At 45.4% G+C, this 21,201-nt stretch overlaps 3 protein-coding genes across 3 annotated transcripts; 1 reads left to right on the forward strand and 2 right to left on the reverse strand.

The window, feature by feature from the left end:
• Window positions 1-1,456: 1,456 nt before the first annotated feature.
• Window positions 1,457-20,904, reverse strand: LOC140730145 (uncharacterized). The gene is made up of 5 exons (XM_073050277.1): window positions 20,487-20,904; window positions 18,247-18,338; window positions 14,237-14,528; window positions 6,189-6,331; window positions 1,457-2,102 (listed from the first exon to the last, which is right to left on the reverse strand). Exons 1-5 carry the CDS (start codon window positions 20,871-20,873, stop codon window positions 1,652-1,654), a joined length of 1,365 nt encoding a protein of 454 aa, XP_072906378.1. The 5' UTR covers window positions 20,874-20,904; the 3' UTR covers window positions 1,457-1,651.
• On the forward strand, window positions 5,915-7,977 carry LOC140730836 (histone H2B 8). The gene has a single exon (XM_073051778.1). The coding sequence runs from the start codon at window positions 5,946-5,948 to the stop codon at window positions 6,315-6,317; it is 372 nt and encodes a 123-aa protein (XP_072907879.1). The 5' UTR covers window positions 5,915-5,945; the 3' UTR covers window positions 6,318-7,977.
• LOC140730837 (histone H4) lies at window positions 15,530-15,873 on the reverse strand. Its single transcript, XM_073051779.1, has one exon. The coding sequence runs from the start codon at window positions 15,871-15,873 to the stop codon at window positions 15,562-15,564; it is 312 nt and encodes a 103-aa protein (XP_072907880.1). The 3' UTR covers window positions 15,530-15,561.
• Window positions 20,905-21,201: the final 297 nt, after the last annotated feature.

The raw sequence follows: 21,201 nt of genomic DNA on the forward strand, positions 1-21,201 counted from the left end.
AAATTTACCTGGTCCATTTCCGACACCTCCCTCCCCTTTCTTGATCTTTTTGTCTCCATCTCTGGAGAAGGCTTATCTACTATAAGCCTACAGACTCTCACAGCTACCTGGACTATTCCTCTTCCCACCCTGTCTCTTGCAAAAATGCTATCCCCTTCTCGCAATTCCTCCGTCTCCACCGCTTATGCTCTCAGGATGAGGCTTTTCATTCCAGGTCGAAGGAGATGTCTTCCTTTTTTAAACAAAGGGGCTTCCCTTCTTCCACCATCAACTCTGCTCTCAAACGCATCTCTCCCATTTCCCGCACATCTGCCCTTACCCCATCCGCCCCACCACCCCACTCGGGATAGGGTTCCCCTTGTCCTCACCTACCACCCCACCAGCCTCCGGGTCCAACGTATAATTCTCCGTAACTTCTGCCACCTCCAACGGGATCCCACTACCAAGCACATCTTTCCCACACCCCCCCCCCCTTTCTGGTTTCCGCAGTGATCGCTCCCTACGCGACTCCCTTATCCACTCGTCCCCCCCACCCCCATCCCTTCCCACCGATCTCCCTCCTGGCACTTATCCTTGTAAGCGGAACAAGTGCTACACCTGCTCTTACACTTCCTCCCTCACTACCATTCAGGGCCCCAGACAGTCCTTCCAGGTGAGGCGACACTTCACCTGTGAGTCGACTGGTGTGGTATACTGCGTCTGGTGCTCCCGGTGTGGTCTTTTATATATTGGTGAGACCCGACGCAGACTGGGAGACCGTTTCGCTCTGTCCGCCACAGAAAACAGGATCTCCCAGTGGCCACACATTTTAATTCCACATCCCATTCCCATTCTGATATGTCTATCCATGGCCTCCTCTACTGTCAAGATGAAGCCACACTCAGGTTGGAGGAACAACACCTTATATACCGACTGGGTAGCCTCCATCCTGTCGGCATGAACATTGACTTCTCTAACTTCCGTTAATGCCCCTCCTCCCCTTCTTACCCCATCCCTGACATATTTAGTTATTCTCCCCCTCCTTTTTTTCCTCTCTTCCTGCCCATCACTCTGCCTGTTTTCCATCTCCCTCTGGTGGTCCCTTGATCCTTTCCCTTCTCCAGCTCTGTATCCTTTTTGCCAATCACCTTACCGGCTCTCAGCTTCACCCCACCCCCTCCGGTCTCCTATCATTTCGCATTTTCCCCTCCCCTCCCTACTTTCAAATCGCTTACTATCTTCCCTTTCAGTTAGTCCTGACGATGGCTCTCGGCCTGAAACGTGGACAGTGCTTCTCCCTATAGATGCTGCCTGGCCTGCTGTGTTCCACCAGCATTTTGTGTGTTTTGCTTGAATTTCCAGCATCTGCAGATTTCCTCGTGTCCGCTCCGCATTCATCCAGGAAGTGGTGACGTCAGCGAAAAAAATAATAACTTTCTGTAAAGTGAGGCGATGCAGGAAAGGGAGGGAGTTCGGGTTTCTTGTGCAGAAAAATACTGTTTATTTTCAGGGGGGAAAAGCGACTTAGACCAGGAGTTTAAGTTGCTTGTCTACTACAGACACCCAAAACAGAAATCCCCAGACCCACCCCAGCCGGTGCTCAGCCCTTCCACAGACAATCTGAGTGGCCCTGAAAAGAGCCTTTGGGTTTCTAAATTGTCGCTTTATCGCTTTACTTGCCCTTGGGGTTGGCGGGCGCGCCGCTTTTCTTGGGCAACAACACGGCCTGGATATTGGGCAGCACCCCGCCCTGAGCGATGGTCACCCGTCCCAGCAGCTTGTTGAGCTCCTCGTCGTTGCGGACGGCCAGCTGCAGGTGTCTGGGGATGATGCGGGTCTTCTTGTTGTCCCGGGCCGCGTTACCGGCCAACTCGAGGATTTCAGCCGTCAGATACTCGAGCACAGCAGCCAGATAGACCGGGGCTCCGGCACCCACCCGCTCAGCATAGTTACCCTTTCTCAGGAGCCTGTGAACACGGCCCACCGGGAACTGCAGTCCGGCCCGGGACGAGCGAGACTTGGGCTTGCTCTTGGCCTTTCCGGTTTTTCCTCGTCCACTCATTTTAGCAAGTTCCTTTACAGAGAATGAAAAAATGTTTCCGCATTCACCCATTTTATAGCGTCTGGAGGATTGCGGAGGGACACTTACGATTGGTGGTGCAATGTTTTCTCCGATTGGTGATGTGGAATCACCCAATCAGCGAGCTGTCTGATTCTCCAATGATCAGACCGCAGCAAAAGAAGTGCCAAAAATAACTGTCACTCCCAAAAAGGACATGAAATTTGGAAAAATTCAGCCAGTTCCATACAGTACTGTACATACATTACTGTACAGTGAGGGAACAGACTATTTCAACACCTGGTACCATATGGTATGGGCACAGACCATTACGACAGCCAGTTCCATACAGTAAGGTCATAAACCATTCAAACAGATTGTATCATTCAGTAAGAGTACTGACCATTACAACAGTTTGGTACTGGCTATAAGTACACACACCTTAACCACAGATGGCATCATACAGAAAAGGGACATACTGTGCCTATAAAAAGTATTCACCCCTTGTAAGTTTTCATGTTTTATTGTTCTACAACATTGAATCACAGTCGATTTAATTTGGGTTTTTGACACTGAGCAATAGAAAAAGACACTTGTCCTTGACTATCAGGACAGAGAACTATAAAACTCTCCACAATGTACTGTAAGCATACAGACCTGTACATACCCAACATTGCACTCCACTATTAAACACCAGCACTTCAATGACAGAGAATAACACAACACTGATACTGGACTGGGATTCATGGAACTGATCAGATAAGCACAAAGAAACAACATCTCCTGGTGGGAGAGTCGAGAACAAGGGGAAATGGGCTGAAAGTTAGAGTCAGTCTGTTGAAAGGAGATGTCAGGAAGCATTTTTCCATGTACAATGAGCTCAGTCCAGTGGGCAGAGCAGACATGGGCCTCATATGGGAGGTTGGCAGGGGATCATGAACCTAGTTTCATGCACTGGTGAAGCAAATGGAATTAGAGTTGATTAGTAGGAGAGAGTGTGAGAGTGTTGTAGTCACAGAGACACAACATTTCAGAGGAGAGCAGCAGCCGCAGTAGCCAGATCTGTGGCACAGTGATTGATTTCAATGAAATGGCAGAGACAAGGAGAGCTGTAGTGACTGGAGACTCCATAGTGAGGGGGGTGGACAGGAGATTATGTGGCTGTGAATGAGACTCTAGTGTGGTGTGTTATCTCTGGGATGTCAGGGCAAAGGATGATTCCAATGGGTTACAGAAGAATCTGCTGAGGAAGAGTGAACTGACAGAGGTTGGAACCAATGACACTGGAACAAAATGAGTGAGGACCTGCAGAATGATTGTAGGGAATGAGGCAGGAAGATAAAGGATTAAAAGTTGGAGCTCAAGATGATCTATGGATTATTCCCCATGCCCTGAGCTGGTGGGGTAGGAATAGGAGGTCTGTGTAGATGATGTTGTGACCGAGAGGCTGGTGCAGGAGGGAACAGTTCAGGTTCTGAGACCATTAAGATCTCTCCTAGGGCAGAGGTGACCTGTACAAGAGGGATGAGTTGCATATGAACTGGAGGGAGACCAATATCCAAGTGGGGAGATATGCTAACACTAGTTGGGAGGGTTTAAGTCAGTCTGGCAATGGCATAGGATGCAATGTGGTAGTGTGGTAGATGAGCAGGTTGAGGCCAATAGAAATTTTAAAGTGAACAAGATGAGTAGATAAGAAATTTGACAAGTCAGGCAGATGAACTAAGGGCATGGATTTGTAAATGAGACCGAGATATTTGTGACAGAACACGTTTAAGGAAGGGGCAGGACTGGCCGCACAATGTTCCAGGGTACAGAGCCACAGGCAGGATGGAGAAGGAGATAAGAGTAGAGGAGGAGTTGTGTTTTTGATTGGGGAGAACATCATGATGGTACTTAGAGAGGTTATTCCTGTGGGATTGTCCAGTGAGACTATATGGGAGGAACTTAGCCGTGCAATGGGAATGGTCGCATTGAGTACCATCTGCCTTCTGAAACACTTGACGCAGAATCACAATGTCATCATCAGATTTCCTTCCAGTGTATCTGTGTCATCATGTGGGGAATGGAGTGGGACCGCGAGGAAAAACTGGCCAGCATAGACTCCTTTCCTGGGTATTACTTTTTATATTCCTTGACTGTTCATGGAGGGTCAAGGAAACTTTGTAGGTAAGCACATAGGTATTTGGTTGTCTAAATTCATGTGCATTGTAGTTGAGATAATAAAGTTACAGTACTTACATAAGAGCATAAGAAATAGGAGCCGGAGAAGGCCATCTGGCCCATCAAGCCTGCTCCGCCATTCAATAAGATCACAGCTGATCTGGCCATGAACTCATCTCCACCTACCTGCCTTTTCCCCTTAACCCCTAATTCCCCTAGTATGCAAAAATGTACCGAACCGTGTCTTAAATATGTTTACTTATCAGTAAATAGAGATTCTCTCGGTGCCTCTTTGATCATTATTACTAAGGAGTAATCCATATAACGTGAGAAACCCCAGTGGTCCCACCATTGATAAATCTATCACTTTCCTAGTGCCATTCCTAACAATAGCTTGTGCTGGTGGGTATGGTATTTGCATGGTATTTGTCCACATTGTGAACCCTTTTCAAAGGGTAGGTTAAATTCTTTCCATCATTTTAGTTGGTATTTGATTTGTATTGTTGTAATAAATTTGTGTCAATCATGGCAAGCAACCAACTAGCATGTGTAGCACAAACGTCAGTTTTATACATTTCCTTAAAAATCAGGTCAATGTGGTCAGTCATCTGATTCATTGTATCTTGAATGAGCTTCAGAAATGTAAGTGCGTCCAGAGTTACCTGGGATGAACCATGAACAATCTGATTGCTTGTATCTGATCTTGATTCTTTTCCCCAGTAATACCCCACATTTTCTGTACCTGATTTTCTAATTTGGCTAAATCTAAGGTATTGAGCATTGTTAGCCTGATGCATAACTTGCTCCCACTGATTCCAACAGGCCTCTCTTCCTTCTATTTCTAACTCATTTAAACTCACTCCTGAGAGGTAGACTCCCAAGCAGATGAGTAAATAACTGTCTCGTAGGCGAGCACCATTATTTCAGTTAGAGTAAAAATTACCTGCAAGTGCTGGTATCCTGGTACCCAAGTGACAAATTTCCCCGCATGTTTGACATGAATCCTACCCACTTTGTGTAATGCTGGTCTCATTACATTTAGGCGTTTGTGTAGTGTCAGCATCTTGAGGTTGTGGGGTGGTCAGTTTTCTAGTAGTTTTGAAAACTCTGAAAGGGCCGAGGTCCTGACAGAAACTCTACCCGTGTTTTTTAGTTCCCTTTCCATTCTCCTCTCCCCATGTACCAGATCCTCCTGTGGACAGTTTATAATGATGGAAGCAACCTTTGAGAAACGCTTGGTATGGCCATCCCAATCGATTTACCTTTTGTATCAATCACTGCTCCACTCAATATTCACATGAGTATCTGAGAACTGTAATCTTACCATGACCCTCGTCACCTGAAGGTTGTTCTCTCAATCAGACCTGAGAACTGACAAATGATTATTCCCTCTGGCTTGATAAAGCCACCTCTAGAATTTTATTGCATAAGAACTGTAAGGTTTTGCATAAGGTTTAATCCACACATGTCAAACCATCCACCCGAACATAATAGAAGATTGAGTCCATTATTTCTCCATTAGAATTGAAATGGGTAGCCACTGGGAGATCCGCTTTCTCGTTATCAATGGGTATGGGGTGCATTTGGTCTGTTCACATTCTCCAATTAAAAGGTTAGATGGAAACCTACCAATGAGAACGTTTTTGTTCCGATTCCTTATTAGCATAGGGCGGAGCATACTGTCTATTTAATCGGCGCTGTGAGTTAGTTTCGCTTATTTCCAGGTCCGAAACTGACTGAAGAAATGCCTGATCCGTCGAAAGCTTCCAAGAAGGGCGCCAAGAAAACCGTGTCCAAAGCGCAAGCCAAGGGCGGTAAGAAGCGCAGGAAGACAAGAAGGGAGACTTACTCCATCTACGTCTACAAGGTAATGAAACAAGTTCACCCCGATACCGGCATCTCCTCGAAGGCCATGAGCATTATGAATTCATTCGTGAACGATATTTTCGAGCGCATTGCGGGCGAGGCTTCCCGCTTGGCTCATTACAACAAGCGTTCGACCATCACCTCTCGGGAGATCCAGACCGCCGTGCGCCTGTTGCTGCCCGGGGAGCTGGCCAAGCACGCCGTGTCGGAAGGTACAAAGGCGGTGACCAAGTACACCAGCTCCAAGTGAAGCCGCAGAAAGTGCTGACGTAAACCCAACGGCTCTTTTAAGAGCCACTCACAATCTCCATGGAAGAGTTTTACTAAATTTCGAGTTTGAATCGCAACAAACTTGTCTTTGAAAGCTTTTACAGAAAAGGTAATTCTAACTTTGTTACTGTTGAGTAAATATTCCATCACACCGTACAATCCTTGTGTTGCTTCACTACACTATGTGACATTTTGCCCTCTTACATCCGTCAGCTTGTCGCGATTTTTTTTCCCACTCACAAAGCTGCACAAAAAGACAGGTGCAGATGTGACCCTGTGTTGTAAAAACCCTGAATCCTCGATCATAACAGGTTCACTCGGGCTCCTTTCACACTACAGTCCGACGCAGACTTTGCTACGACTGTAGATTGTATGTGGTGACCCATCCAGTCTGATGCGTTGTACTTGGCTGCTATCAGTTTGTACTAATCGGTTACTAAAGTAATGAAGGTGCAGATTAAAATCAAATACTGTAATATCACATACGTGAGGGTGTTACACCCTGTCCTTATTGTAAATGAGTGGGGATCATGTGATTATCAATCGTATTCACGCATCTTCATTTTTTTTGGTTTAAAGGATTAAACTTGGCGTGCTTTTCATAAACAGGGGTCTAAAATTAGTTTGGAGTATCTATGATCCTGTTCGCTCGCTGATTAAAACCGCTCCCCAATACTCCAGGAAATTCATGGCCGAGCGCGAGATTATCTACTCATTATTGGTAAAATATCTGATAGAGAGAATGATACATCTCGCAAATCACCACGCAGAGAATAAGGAAATCATCTCGCGATCCCCGGTGCCGCGCCTTCTCCGAATAGCAATGTAAAATTACCCAATCAGCGAGCTGTCCGATTCTCCAACGATCAGACGGCGCCAGAGAAGCGCGGAAAATAACTGCCTCCCCCCACCTGAAATTTGAAAAGCCCGCCAAAGAAAAAAATGAAACTAACCAATACTCTAAAGCCTCAATCAATTACAAATCGTATGATCATGGACTTCTGTGAAAACACATCAGATTATGGAAAGGTCTCTCCTCTCAAACTGTGGATGGAGTACAGAACATTATGAACGGGTCACTCTTCTCAAATTATGGCTGGAGTCACAGAAACAGGAGTATGAGTGGCCTCTGCAGAAGACAGAACGGGAAGGGGATCAGGAGATGTGGCTGGTGGGGGTGACCCACTGCAGCTGAAGCATTGACAATTCATCAAACCCACAGATGCTGCTCAGTCCACTGTTCCTCCAGCAGAGATTGTTCAATGCACCAGATTCCAGCATCTGCAGTCTCAAGTTTCCTTTCTCAAGTGGGTACCAGTAAACTCAATAAGTAAGCCCAGTGGACGTGGTGTATTCTTTCAGATGACTTTCTAGGACATACATGGAGTCAAAGAGCATGGAAACTGGCCCTTCAACCAACCTGTCCATTCTGTGTTTCCAGTGAGCTAGTCCCACCTGTTCATGTTTAGCCCATAGACTCAAAATGTCTCCTTGCCATCTATTTATCTAGATTGTTTTTAAATATTGCTCATGTGCCTGCCTCAACCACCATTTCTGGCAGCTCATTCCAAATGCAGTCCACCTTTTGTGTGAAGAAGCTGCCTCTGATCTCCTTATAAATCTCACACCTCTGATCTGAATCTATTGTTCTCTTGTTATTAATACCCCTTTCCTGGGAATGCACTTTTACCTTCTGTGTGCCCCTCATAATCTTGTATACATCAATCAGTTCTCTCCTAAATCTCCTATGTTCCAGGGAACAAAATACAAGTCCACAAAACCTCTGCTTGTAGAGGATGCATGGAGAGGGTGAACCTTTCTACACCACTGGTACGGTCACAGCTGGAGAACCATGTCCATGTCTGGGAAAGATGGAACAGTTTCAGAGAGATTTGACTGAAGTGGTCACAGCAGTGAGGGATCTAATCACTGCACCAACTGAAATTACCAAGTACATGGCCTTTCTCCTTAGTGAATACAGCTGAGAACTATTCACTTCACGCCCTGTCCACCTCCTCTTGCCCCATACACAAGTTGTTATTTTGCTCCATAACAGACCCCACTCTCTCCTTAGTTACTCTCTTCATCTTCATACACTCGTTAATTATCATAGCAAACCACCCAAATGAGCCACATCAAAACTTTGCTCCAAGGAGCAGAGACAACTTTCAGCATGGTGTAACTGAAGACTGATGAGGAGAAACATTTCTTTAAAGGATTCGTCTGAAACAGACTGAACTTCATAGGAAGATGCCTAAGAGGTTGAGAATTCTCCAGCCAAGTGGTGACCGAATGGTTTGTCCTTCCATATATTCACAATATCTCAGAAATGATGGGCCAGCTGCTCTAAGAACATAGCACTGCAGTCGTGCAAAAGCCAATAGCAATGTTAAGGAGAGTACTTTGCAGACCAAATGAATGAGCTAAGCTATTATATGAGAAAATATGGTCTACAAAACCCAATGCAGGGACTGCAGCAAATATTATGTCTGCCAAACTGGGAGAAAACTAACCACACATATCCATGAACATCAACTGGTTGACCAACTCTCGTAGTCTCTATCCATGAAGAACAAAAGGGCACAAATTGGACTGGGCATCAGCGAACATCATGGTGCAAGCAAACACGGCAAGAGAATTCCTAGAAGCATGGTGAACCAACCTGTAGACCACAATCCTATTTATGAAACGACGCAGGCAAAATGCCAGACTACAATGAATGGAATTCATCACATAACCAATCAGCAACCAGATTCCCTCTCCATAACTCAAGTAAGTTACTGAAATGATGACCAGTCACCTGACTGATAAGTATATAAAGACCAGGCATTCAGATGGCACACCACAATTTACAGCTCACCGATGATGTCCCCTTGTTTGGTGAGAAGTTTGTAAGTAAATTGCCAATATCGGAGAACAACCCAACCCAACTCATCAATGGTTATATTAACATTTATTTGAGCATTCCCTTAATCTTGGTTGCCACTGATAATTTGTGACTTGTCATCATCCTTCAAATTTCTCTACCCATGAAGGAGAGGGGCATAAATTCAACTGGGCATCAGTCAGACATGGCACAGGTAAACACATGGCATGTAAACACTGCAAATTCTCCATACTGCTGAAGGGCCTCCCTATTCCTCAATGCTCTTTCCCTGTCGCATCATCATTATGTGCTGTTTCATATGATGTTGGTGATCATGGTCTTCCATTTCTCTTTCATCTGAATATATTCTTAATCTTTGCTCTATCCATGATCATGATTGTTCTTGGCAAATTGTTCAACAGAAGTGGTTTGCGATTGACTTCTTTTCAGTTGTGACTTTACAAGATAGTGACCTTAGCAATTATCAATGCTGTTCAGAAATTGTCTACCTGGCATCAGTGATCACAAAACAAGGATGTGATATGCACCCCCTGCTCATATGACTATCCACCACCTGCTCCCATGGCTTCATGTGACCTTGATTGGTGGGATAAGCAGGTGTAACCTTGCCTAAGGGAGATCTGAGGCGAGCGGAGAGAAGGAACGTCTTGCATTTCCTTCCCATTGCCCATTATCTACCACATGCTTCTTATTATTTCACTGGAACTTTGATACCACTTCACGCCCAGGAATCCCTGAATCTGCTAAAATTGCCCTTCACCCTCACAAAAATACAATTTTTAAAAAATCTGAGGTGCAAGGGGACTGGGCGTTCTTGTGCAGGATATCCTAAAGGTTAACATGCAGGTACAGTCAATGTTAAGGAAGACAATTGCAATCAATGTTAGCAATTTATTTGAGAGGACGAGAATATAACAGCAAGGATATAATGCTAAGGCTTTATGAGTGACTGGCCACACCGAACTTGGAGTATTATGAACACTTGTGGTCCCCTTATTTCAGAAAAAATGTGCTGGCATTCGAAAGGGTCCAGTGGAATGATTCCAGTAATGAAAGGTGGGGACCAACACCCTCTTGTGAGGAGGCTCGTGGGAGTCTGCAAGGAGAAGGATGGAGAGAGCTTTCTGGGAACATTGTCCATGCACCCAGTGTTTTGAGCTGCTTTTGAGGACGTGCATGGCTGCATTGGGCCAGATACCGAATTTAAATGAGGGACTGTGTGGTTCACCCAGTCAAAGACACTGGTGGTCCGGCTCAGGGAAGTAGCAAGTGATGGGGACCCCCAAACTTCCCGATGTGCCTGAGGGCAAGGCCCCCTCAGTGAACTCTGGGGAAGACCTCAAGGGGGAATCTGGATTTCCTGCTGGGGTACTGGTGAGGCCCGAATTGCAGAAGCCCTCGGTTGTAAAGTCAAGCAGGCTGGCAGTGATTGTCAGGGACTATACTAAGAGGGAGGTCACCTCCAAGAAGGGGATGCCCCTGGTTCATCTGTTCTGTTCCCAGTGACAGTAATGTCTAGTGTCCCTGTCAGACAAGCCAGGGAGAAACTATTGGAAAAAGGGTGAAAGCTGACCGCTGATTCATTCAACTTCGGGGACTCCCTGATTCTTTGTAACCCGGCAACACATCACACAGCATCCACACAAATGAGATTTCTCACTTTAGCAGGGGCAAAAGCTCTCTTCCCCTAGACAAACATGCAAACTGAACCTGAGGTTTGCAAATAAAATTTTCTTGAATCTTCATCATGACCTTTCATTTTCCCTTTTGGCCATCTTAATTCCCTCTTGAGCTCTAGGAACAATGAACAATACAGGCCATTTGACCCATGATATAGTGCTAATCAGGATGTCAATTTATACTACTTGTCCCCCTTCTGTATATCATCCATATCCCCCCAACCCCTTCATATTCACATGTCCATATAAAACCCTTTTAAACTCCAGCAAACTGTCTGTTTCTATTACTAGCTAACCTTAAAGCATGTCATTTCATTGGTGCTTGACATTTCTACCATGGGGAAAAAGATTCTAATGATCTACCCCCATCTATTCCTCTCATAATTTTAAAAACCTCTGTTGCTTCCTTTCTCTGCCTCTGATATTCTATGAAAAAAATAAGTCTGTCCAACATTTATATTGGCTCCTATACTTTGACCCCATCTTTGAGACATGGCTGAAAGAAGATCATAAAATACAGGACTCCAAATGGTAGCCAGGATGTGGGATACTAATTACAATGGGATATGGAAAAGGCATGTAAAAAAGGAAATGTTCTGGTAGTCTGGGGAATTTCAGTATGCAGGTAGATTGGGAAAATCAATTTGATGCTGGATCTTAAGAGATGGAATTTGCAAAATGCCTATGAGATTGCTATTTAGATTAGCTCATGGTTGAGCCCACTCAGGCAAAGACAATTCTGGATTGGATGATCCATGATGAACCAGATATGATTATGGAGCTTAAGGTAAGGGAACCCTTCAGTGCTAGTAATCATTATATGATAGACTTCATCATGCAGTTTCAGACGGATAAGATAAAGTCAGATGTATCATTACTGTAGTGCTAGGGAAATTACAGAGGCCTGAGAGAGGACCCAGCTAAGTTGATTGAAGAAAGAATGACGACAGAACAGCAAGGTCTGGAGTTTCTGGGGGCGTGTCAGAAGGCGTAAGATAGAAACATACCAAAGATGAAGTGGTATTCTAAAGAGATGATGAGGTGACTATGGCTGACCAGGGAAGTCAAAGACAGCATAAAAGCAAAACAGAGAGCAGATAAAGTTGTGGGAGGTTAAAGGATTGGGAAGCTTTCAAAAACAAACAGAAGGAAACTAAAAACCCATTGGAGAGAAAAGATTAAGTATGGAGGTAAATATTATAAATAGGATACCAAAACATTTCTCAGGTATATAGAGTAAAGGAGAGATGAGAGTGGATATCAGACCACTGGAAAATTATGCTGGAGAGATGGTAATGGGGGACAAAAATGGTGAATGAACTTAATAATGCGTCAGACTTCACTGTGGATGATACTAGCAACATGCCAGAATTTCAAGTGCCATGGGACAGAAGAGTGCAATTACTAATACTAAGGAGAAGGTGCTTGGAAAGCTGAACCCTCTGAACATAGGTAGGTAACCTAGACCAGATGGACCACACCCCAATATTCTAAAAGAGGAAGCTGAAGAGATTGTAGAGGCATTAGAAATGATCTTTCATGAATCACCAGATTCAGGAATGGTCCAGAAGGACAGGAAAATTGCAAATATCACTCCACTCTTTGGAAAGGTAAAAGGCGGAGGAAAGGAAATTATAGGCCAATTGACCACACTTCAGTGGTAGTGAAGTTGCTGGTTTCCATTATGAAGGATGAGGTTTTGAAGTCAAGTTAGCATGATTTCTTGCAAGGGTAGTCTAGATAGATAGATAGATAGATAGATAGATACTTTATTCATCCCCATGGGGAAATTCAACTTTTTTTCCAATGTCCCATACACTTGTTGTAGCAAAACTAATTACATACAATACTTAACTCAGTAAAAAAATATGATATGCATCTAAATCACTATCTCAAAAAGCATTAATAATAGCTTTTAAAAAGTTCTTAAGTCCTGGTGGTAGAATTGTAAAGCCTAATGGCATTGGGGAGTATTGACCTCTTCATCCTGTCTGAGGAGCATTGCATCGATAGTAACCTGTCGCTGAAACTGCTTCTCTGTCTCTGGATGGTGCTATGTAGAGGATGTTCAGAGTTTTCCATAATTGACCGTAGCCTGCTCAGCTACCGATGTTAAACTCTCCAGTACTTTGCCCACGACAGAGCCCGCCTTCCTTACCAGCTTATAAGACGTGAGGCGTCCCTCTTCTTAATGCTTCCTCCCCAACACGCCACCACAAAGAAGAGGGCGCTCTCCACAACTGACCTATAGAACATCTTCAGCATCTCACTACAGACATTGAATGACGCCAACCTTCTTAGGAAGTACAGGCGACTCTGTGCCTTCCTGCACAAGGCATCTGTGTTGGCAGTCCAGTCTAGCTTCTCGTCTAACTGTACTCCCAGATACTTGTAGGTCTTAACCTGCTAAACACATTCTCCATTAATGATCACTGGCTCCATATGAGGCCTAGATCTCCTAAAGTCCACCACCATCTCCTTGGTCTTGGTTGGAATTCTTTGAGGAAATAACAGACAGGAAGACAAAGGAGGGTCAGTGGACACATTTCACTTGGATTTTCAGAAGGCCTTTGACAAGGTGCCACTCATGAGGCTGCTTAACAATTTATCAGTCCATGATAATTCAAGAAAGGTACCAACATGGACAGAAGATTGGCTGACTGGCAGGAGGAAAGGAGGAAGAATACAGGGGGCCTTTTCTCGTTGACTGTCTGAGACAAGTGGTGTTCCACACGTGTCAGTGTTCGGACCGCTTCTTTTCACATTACATGTTAATAATTTGGACGTTGGCATTGATGGCTTTGTGGTCAGGTTTGTGGACGATATGAAGATAGGTGGTGTTACAAGGAGAGTTGTTAAGGCAGGGTGTCGCAGAAGGACTGAGACAGATTGGGAGAATGGTCAGAGAATGGCAGCTGGAAAATAATGGAGGCCATGCACTCTGGTAGAAGGAATAAAGACTTCCGGTAATTTTTCAACGGAGAGAATACCCAAAACTGAAACCACCTCCCCACCCCCAGTCAGCTTCAAACTAATGAAGGAAAATGTGCAGCCAATTGCAGCACTGAAACCCCTTAATAGACATCTCCCTTACAACCAATCAGAGGGAATTGGGCGGCCCTTCATCAACCCTTTAAAAGCCAGTCACCAACTCCTCTCCGACATTTCAATTTCCGTCGCTCAGATTATTCGGACTGCTGAAGGAGAATGGCCCGGACCAAGCAAACAGCGCGCAAATCCACCGGAGGGAAAGCTCCCCGCAAACAGCTGGCCACCAAAGCGGCGCGGAAAAGTGCTCCAGCCACGGGCGGAGTGAAGAAGCCCCATCGCTACCGGCCCGGCACCGTGGCTCTGAGGGAGATCCGGCGCTACCAGAAATCCACCGAGCTGCTCATCCGCAAATTGCCCTTCCAGCGCCTGGTGCGGGAAATCGCTCAGGACTTCAAGACCGACCTGCGCTTCCAGAGCTCGGCCGTCATGGCCCTGCAGGAGGCCAGTGAAGCTTACCTGGTGGGGCTGTTTGAGGACACCAACCTGTGCGCCATCCACGCCAAGCGAGTCACCATCATGCCCAAGGACATCCAGCTGGCCCGCCGCATCCGTGGGGAGCGCGCCTGAATCCGGCCTCGGCACCAAGCACAACAAAAGGCTCTTTTAAGAGCCACTAACTCAGCAGTGGAAAGGGCTGTCATTTCCTATTCACTTAGCTTTTGTGTTATCGACACGCCGATTTCCTCTAACCTTCCGCTGTTTTGTGAAATTTTGTTCAACAAGACATCCCGGTTTCTAGAGACTCCGACACGGCCGGACCCGATCAACACTGAGAATCAGCAGTTCGGTGCCGTTGGGTTAACTGCAGCGCGAACACCCTCGCCGTCAGGGTGTCTCTGTCCCCACACGCCTGCCGTGTACAGTTGGTTATCGCCAAGTTTTCTGGGTATCTGCGGTTGTTACTGTCGTGGAGAATGGGTTTTAATACTCTCCCCGTCACATTTCTAGTCCAGTACTGTACATGATCAATTCACAGGGACACATCAGTCTGCAGACACTTCCTTTCACAGAACAACTTATTTTTCACATTGCAAACTCGCCTTAGACCGAGTTTAAGAGAGACCAATGCAGAATCTGATGACGTATATACACAGACCGCGAGTATAAACTGGATCGGCTTTCGCAATTAAATGTCCAGAAACATTCAAACTGGTGAGTTAATTAACACTTGTGCATTACTGTAAAATCATATTGATCGAATTAATGAGTCAATGCTTATTTTTGCAGACTACCGTTTAAAACTTTCCGGCGGGCTTTTCGAATTGCAAGCCATCCGGGATACTGTCAACGCTCTGTGCTTGTGTCATTGTGCTCAAATGAGAATCGGGTTCAAATCCTAAGACCATAAAATATAGAAGCAGAATTAGGCCATTTGGCCCATCGAGTCTGCTCCACACCATTTCATCATGGCTGATCCATTTCCCCCTCAGCCCTAATGTCCAGCCTTCCCCCTTCATAGGATAGTTGTCAATAATTTCATGACAACTTGACCACACTTTGTTTTAAATCTTATCGCATAATAAATCCCCGGTCACTGCTCTCTCCGTGAGTTGGTGGGCGGCTCTTAAAAGAGCCTTTGTTTTGTGTTTGGAAGAACGAAGAGTTGCTCAACCGCCGAAGCCATAGAGAGTGCGGCCCTGGCGTTTCAGAGCGTACACCACATCCATGGCAGTGACAGTCTTGCGCTTGGCGTGCTCGGTGTAGGTGACCGCATCCCGGATCACATTCTCCAGGAAAACCTTCAGCACCCCGCGGGTCTCTTCGTAGATCAGACCCGAGATCCGCTTGACGCCGCCACGCCGAGCCAGACGGCGGATGGCCGGTTTGGTGATGCCCTGGATGTTATCACGGAGCACTTTACGGTGCCGCTTGGCTCCGCCTTTGCCAAGTCCTTTGCCTCCTTTCCCTCTGCCAGACATAATGCAGCTTTACTCCAGTCGTTGTTCAGTAACAAACTGTCTGCTGGTGTCTCCTTTTATACACAGCGCCCCGACCTGTCCGAGACACGCGCAGAGAGGGAGAGGGGAGGAGACAGAGTGACGGGCGGTACAGAGAGAGAGAGAGAGAGACGGGAGGGGTGGAGACAGTCCGTGACAGACAGAGTGGAGAGCGGCTTCTCATCTTCATGATCCGCAACCGCCAGTTTCCAACGGTTTGGCCACAACGGAACAGAAACCCAGCGCCCGAAAAAAAACACAACAGATGCACAGGAGATATCGAAGGTCGGTCAGTGACATTACCACCTTAACTCCCTGGATAACTGACCCAAACCTCTTGAAATGTATGCTCAATGCTCCGAAAATTAACCGATGATATTCTGGAAAAATCTGCAAATGTGCTGATCCGTTTTACCACATGATCATCCAGATCCTTGATATAGATGACAGACAAATATTGATCCGTACTTTAGCGGGGATATGATTCTGGATAAAGAAAATCATGTCGGGTAGAGTTCGGGTAGGTTGCAGAGAGCTTCCCCCATATCAGAAGTAGATAGATGTGCTGGACACGGTGGGGTGAGGTGTGAGATTGAGGGTGCAAGAGGGGTTCTGTGAGAGTTTCTGAGGAGGTCCTGGTGCACCCAGACAGAGAGTACCTGGAGTACACTGCCAGAGAGAATGGTGGAAATAGAGTCAGAGTCGCTGGTGATATTTCAGAAATGTCTCATCAAACATGAAGCTTAGGAAAATAGAGGGCTATGGATAACCCGAGGTAATTTCTAAAATAAGAACATGTTAGGCACAGCATCATGGGCCGAAGGGCCTGTATTGTGCTATAGGTTTTCTATGCTTCCATGTTTTCTATGTTCAAGGCTACAGGCCAAGTATCAGATTATGGATGATTTCCCACTGGCTGGTAGAGAGATGATGGGCCAAATGGACTGTTATAGTACTGTAACATTCTGTTATAGTGAGAATCAATCAACCCCTACCACTAGAATCATGTAAACCAGGTCAATACAATAATTGTATTTATCATCTCTCCATCCCCATTAACCCTTTCCACCTAGTCTTAGTTTATATAGATATTTATATCATCCCAAGCATCTCTCTGTCAATCTTTTCTGCAAATTAAAATGAACTTTCTTTTCCCTCACTTTCCAAATTGTACATGAAATGTTCGCACTCTTCCTCTTTCCATAGATGCTACCTAAGCTGCTGAGAATATCCAGCATTCTCTGCTTTAGTTTTAAATTTCAACCATTTAGTCATTTAAAACTAATTAAATCAAATATGCTCTGAAAAAGAAATCAACCTTGCTGAATTAAACTTGCTTTATTTTTCAACATTTTTGACTTTTTTCTCTTTTTCAAAACACAAATGAGTGGAATTATTGTCCTTTCTGTCCTAGTGCCAAATTGTTTTTTCCCTTTCCCAACCAGAGATTTAAACATATAACCATATAACAATAACAGCATGGAAATAGGTCATCTCAGCCCTTCTAGTCTGTGCCAAATGCTTACTCTCACCTAGTCCCACTGACCCCCACTCAGCCCATAACCTTCCATTACTTTCCTGTCCATATACCTATCCAATTTTACTTTAAATGACAATACCAAACCTGCCTCTATCACTTCTACTGGAAGCTCGTTCCATACAGCTACCACTCTCTGAGTAAAGAAATTCCCCCTCGTATTACCCTTAAACTTTAGCCCCCTAACTGTCAACTCACGTCCTCTTGTTTGAATCTCCCCTACTCTCAATGGAAAAAACCTATCCATGTCAACTCTATCTATCCCCCTCATAATTTCAAATACCTCTACCAAGTCCCCCCTCAACCTTCTATGCTGCAAAGAATAAAGACCTAACTTGTTCAACCTTTCCCTGTAACTTAAGTGCTGAAACCCAGGTAACATTCTAGTAAATCTTCTCCGTACTCTCTCTATTTTGTTGACATCTTTCCTATAATTTGGTGACCAGAACTGTACACAATACTCCAAATTCGGCCTTACCAATGCCCTGTACAATTTTAATATTGCATCCCAACTCCTAAACTCAATGCTCTGATTTATAAAGGCCAGCATACCAAAAGCTTTCTTCACTACCCTATCCACATGAGATTCCAAAATATTCCCAAGATGCCCCTTTGTAAAGTGACTGCCCACAGAGGCTCTCTGATTGACAGTTCATTCTGCCCTGACTCTCGGTATGTGGACAGGATGTCATGTGATGTGAGGTCACTTCCCAAGATGAATTGTGTGTGACCTCACTGACTGACGTTCCTGTGGCAACGGGATGGTGTGGCCCATGTAGGGGGTTTAGCTTAGGATGGAGGTGGAGGTGAGGATTTACTCTGGGTGGGCGGACAGCTGACCTGAAGTGGGGTTGGTCTCTACGTGCTGAGGTTTTGAAGGACGAGATGTGATGTAATTGGCTTCTGGGTTCTGCAGATTAATGTGGAAAGCCGGATAAGACAGCAAATGGATCAGATGAGCTGCTCCTTACTCTCTGCCATTGCCAAGCAGGCATGCGAGCAGACTGGGTAGGGTCTGGTGGGACGAGTGTTTCTCCACAGTGGGCATAATCTCTTCCCGTCTGCTAATTTGGGAACGGTGAGTGTCTGTCAGTGCCTTACTGCACCAGCTCCATAGTGCAGGTTTCCCATTCCCATCCTCGGGCTCACATCCCTCCTTGGTCCTCACCCGCTCAATCTCTCTTCACATCCTGACAAGCTCTCACAGCTGTGCCGTCCTCCTTCTGTGGCCTCTTCTGCCTCTACATTTCCGTACCCTTTTCAGATCGGAGACCTGTGACAGTGGTGTGCTACAGGGATCTGTGCCCGGCCCCATGTTGTTTGTCTTGTATATTAATGATATGAGTCTGTATACTGAGAAATAAATGTACTTTTTTAATGAAGTAGATTGGAGGCCTGTGACCAGTGGTACTGCTGGGGAAGGTCCTGTGTAGTTTGTTTCTCGAATATATTGACAATTTGGATGAGAATATATCATAGAACAACTATGAAATTGGGCCAGATGGAATTCAGTTCAGTCAAATGCTGAACATTATATGTTCAGTCAGTTAAACCAGAGCAAAAGATTAATTGCAGAATGGAGGAGCCTCAGGATACAATTCCTGAAAGTGCCAACAAAGGTAGACATGGTGGTGAAGAAAGTGCTCGTCTTGCTGTCATTGATCAGGCCATTGAGTACATGCACTGGGAAGTTGTACAGGATGTTGGTTGTATTGGGGTATTGTGTGTAGTTCTGGTCACCTTGCTACAGGAATGATGTGATTCAGCTGGAAAGGACACAGAAAAATTCACAAGGAAGTGACTGGGACTGGAGGGCTTCAGTTCCAATGAGAGCACGGATAGGCTGTTTTCTCTGCAGCACAGGAAGATGAGGTGGGAGTTTAAAGAGGTTTATTAAATCATGGATAAATAAACAATAAGACAAATTCTTCTGTAGCCTCACACTGACACTTTCTACCTTCCTCCAGTTCTTGTGACCCTCTGAAATGTCTGTTCTCCTCCATGCTTGGCCCCTTTTGAATTCTCCCTTCTGGTTTTAGATCAGAGCACTCTGCTCTCTTGTTTCTCATATGCATTGGTGATTCGGATCAGAATGCAAATGGCTTAACAGATGGCACAAAATTGGAGGTATAGTGGACAATTCTGAAGTTTGTAATATAGATTAATTAGGAACACAAGCAAGGAAATGGCAGATGGAATTTAACTCAGACAAGGACAAAATGAGCCAGTTTGGTAATTTAGATTGGGGTGGTGCCTGCTTCATAAGTGGCGGGTCCTGCTGAGTGTTGTAAAACAGAGAGACAAAGGGGTGTGAGTACGTAGGTAGACAGGGTGGTGAAGAGACAGTTGATATGTTTGCCTTCACCAGTCAGAGCACTGAGCACAAGACATTCCTGAGACGAGTTGGTGAACTATGTGCAGTTTCAGTCACAGAGCCGCAGGAAATGTGTCATTTGAGCTTGGAAGGGAGTAGAAAATATTGACAAGGTTATCTCTGGGGCTGGAGTAAAAAATAAATATACTTCGAAGATTAAACTTAATATTATCAGTGGTTCAGGGTCATGTGACGGCTCCTATTCACACATCTGTAATTATTTACATTCGGACAGATCTATAGATTTATTTTGCTCTTGGCGGACTTTTCAAATTTCAGGATTTCCGGTGGTCTGTCCGTTAGTTTTGGCGCTTGTCCAGTTGCCGCCCGTTCATTGGTGATAGAGCTCTTTATTGGGCTTTTCACTCACCAATGAGATCAGACGATTTACCGCCAATCAACCGCCGCCCTGTATTCATGCAGGAGCCGGCGCCGACGGTTTCAAAAAAAACTAAATTTTCCGTAAAATGAGGCAATTTCTTAAAGTGGGCAGATAAATACATTTTTTTTTATTTCAGAGGAAGAGATGCGCTTTAGACAGAGTTTAAGTTGCTTGTTGTCTACGACAGACACAGAACGGAAATCCCCCGGACCCACCCCAGCCGGTGCTCAGCCCTTCCACAGACAATCTGAGTGGCTCTGAAAAGAGCCTTTGGGTTTCTAAATTGTCGCTTTATCTCTTTACTTGCCCTTGGGGTTGGCGGGCGCGCCGCTTTTCTTGGGCAACAACACGGCCTGGATATTGGGCAGCACCCCGCCCTGAGCGATGGTCACCCCTCCCAGCAGCTTGTTGAGCTCCTCGTCGTTGCGGACGGCCAGCTGCAGGTGTCTGGGGATGATGCGGGTCTTCTTGTTGTCCCGGGCCGCGTTACCGGCCAACTCGAGGATTTCAGCCGTCAGATACTCGAGCACAGCAGCCAGATAGACCGGGGCTCCGGCACCCACCCGTTCAGCATAGTTACCCTTTCTCAGGAGCCTGTGAACACGGCCCACCGGGAACTGCAGTCCGGCCCGGGACGAGCGAGACTTGGGCTTGCTCTTGGCCTTTCCGGTTTTTCCTCGTCCACTCATTTTAGCTGATCTTTCACAAAGAATGAGGAAATGCTTCCGTATTCACTAATTTTATAGCTTCCGGAGGATTGCGGAAGGACACTTACGATTGGTGGTGCAATGCTTTCTCCGATTGGTGATGTGGAATAACCCAATCAGCGAGCTGTCCGATTCTCCAATAAGCTGACGGCAGCAAAAGAAGCGCGAAAAGTAACTGTCATTCCCCAAAAGGATATGACATTTGGGAAAAAAACTTCAAAGTCTATTTATTATCAATGTATACTACATATAGCCTTAAGATTCATCTCCTTAGTGGGAGCCACGAGACAAAGAATCTCGATAGAACTCA

The sequence above is a fragment of the Hemitrygon akajei genome, chromosome 7 (genome assembly GCF_048418815.1).
Source record: "Hemitrygon akajei chromosome 7, sHemAka1.3, whole genome shotgun sequence".
In the NCBI taxonomy this organism is placed as follows: Eukaryota; Metazoa; Chordata; class Chondrichthyes; order Myliobatiformes; family Dasyatidae; genus Hemitrygon; species Hemitrygon akajei.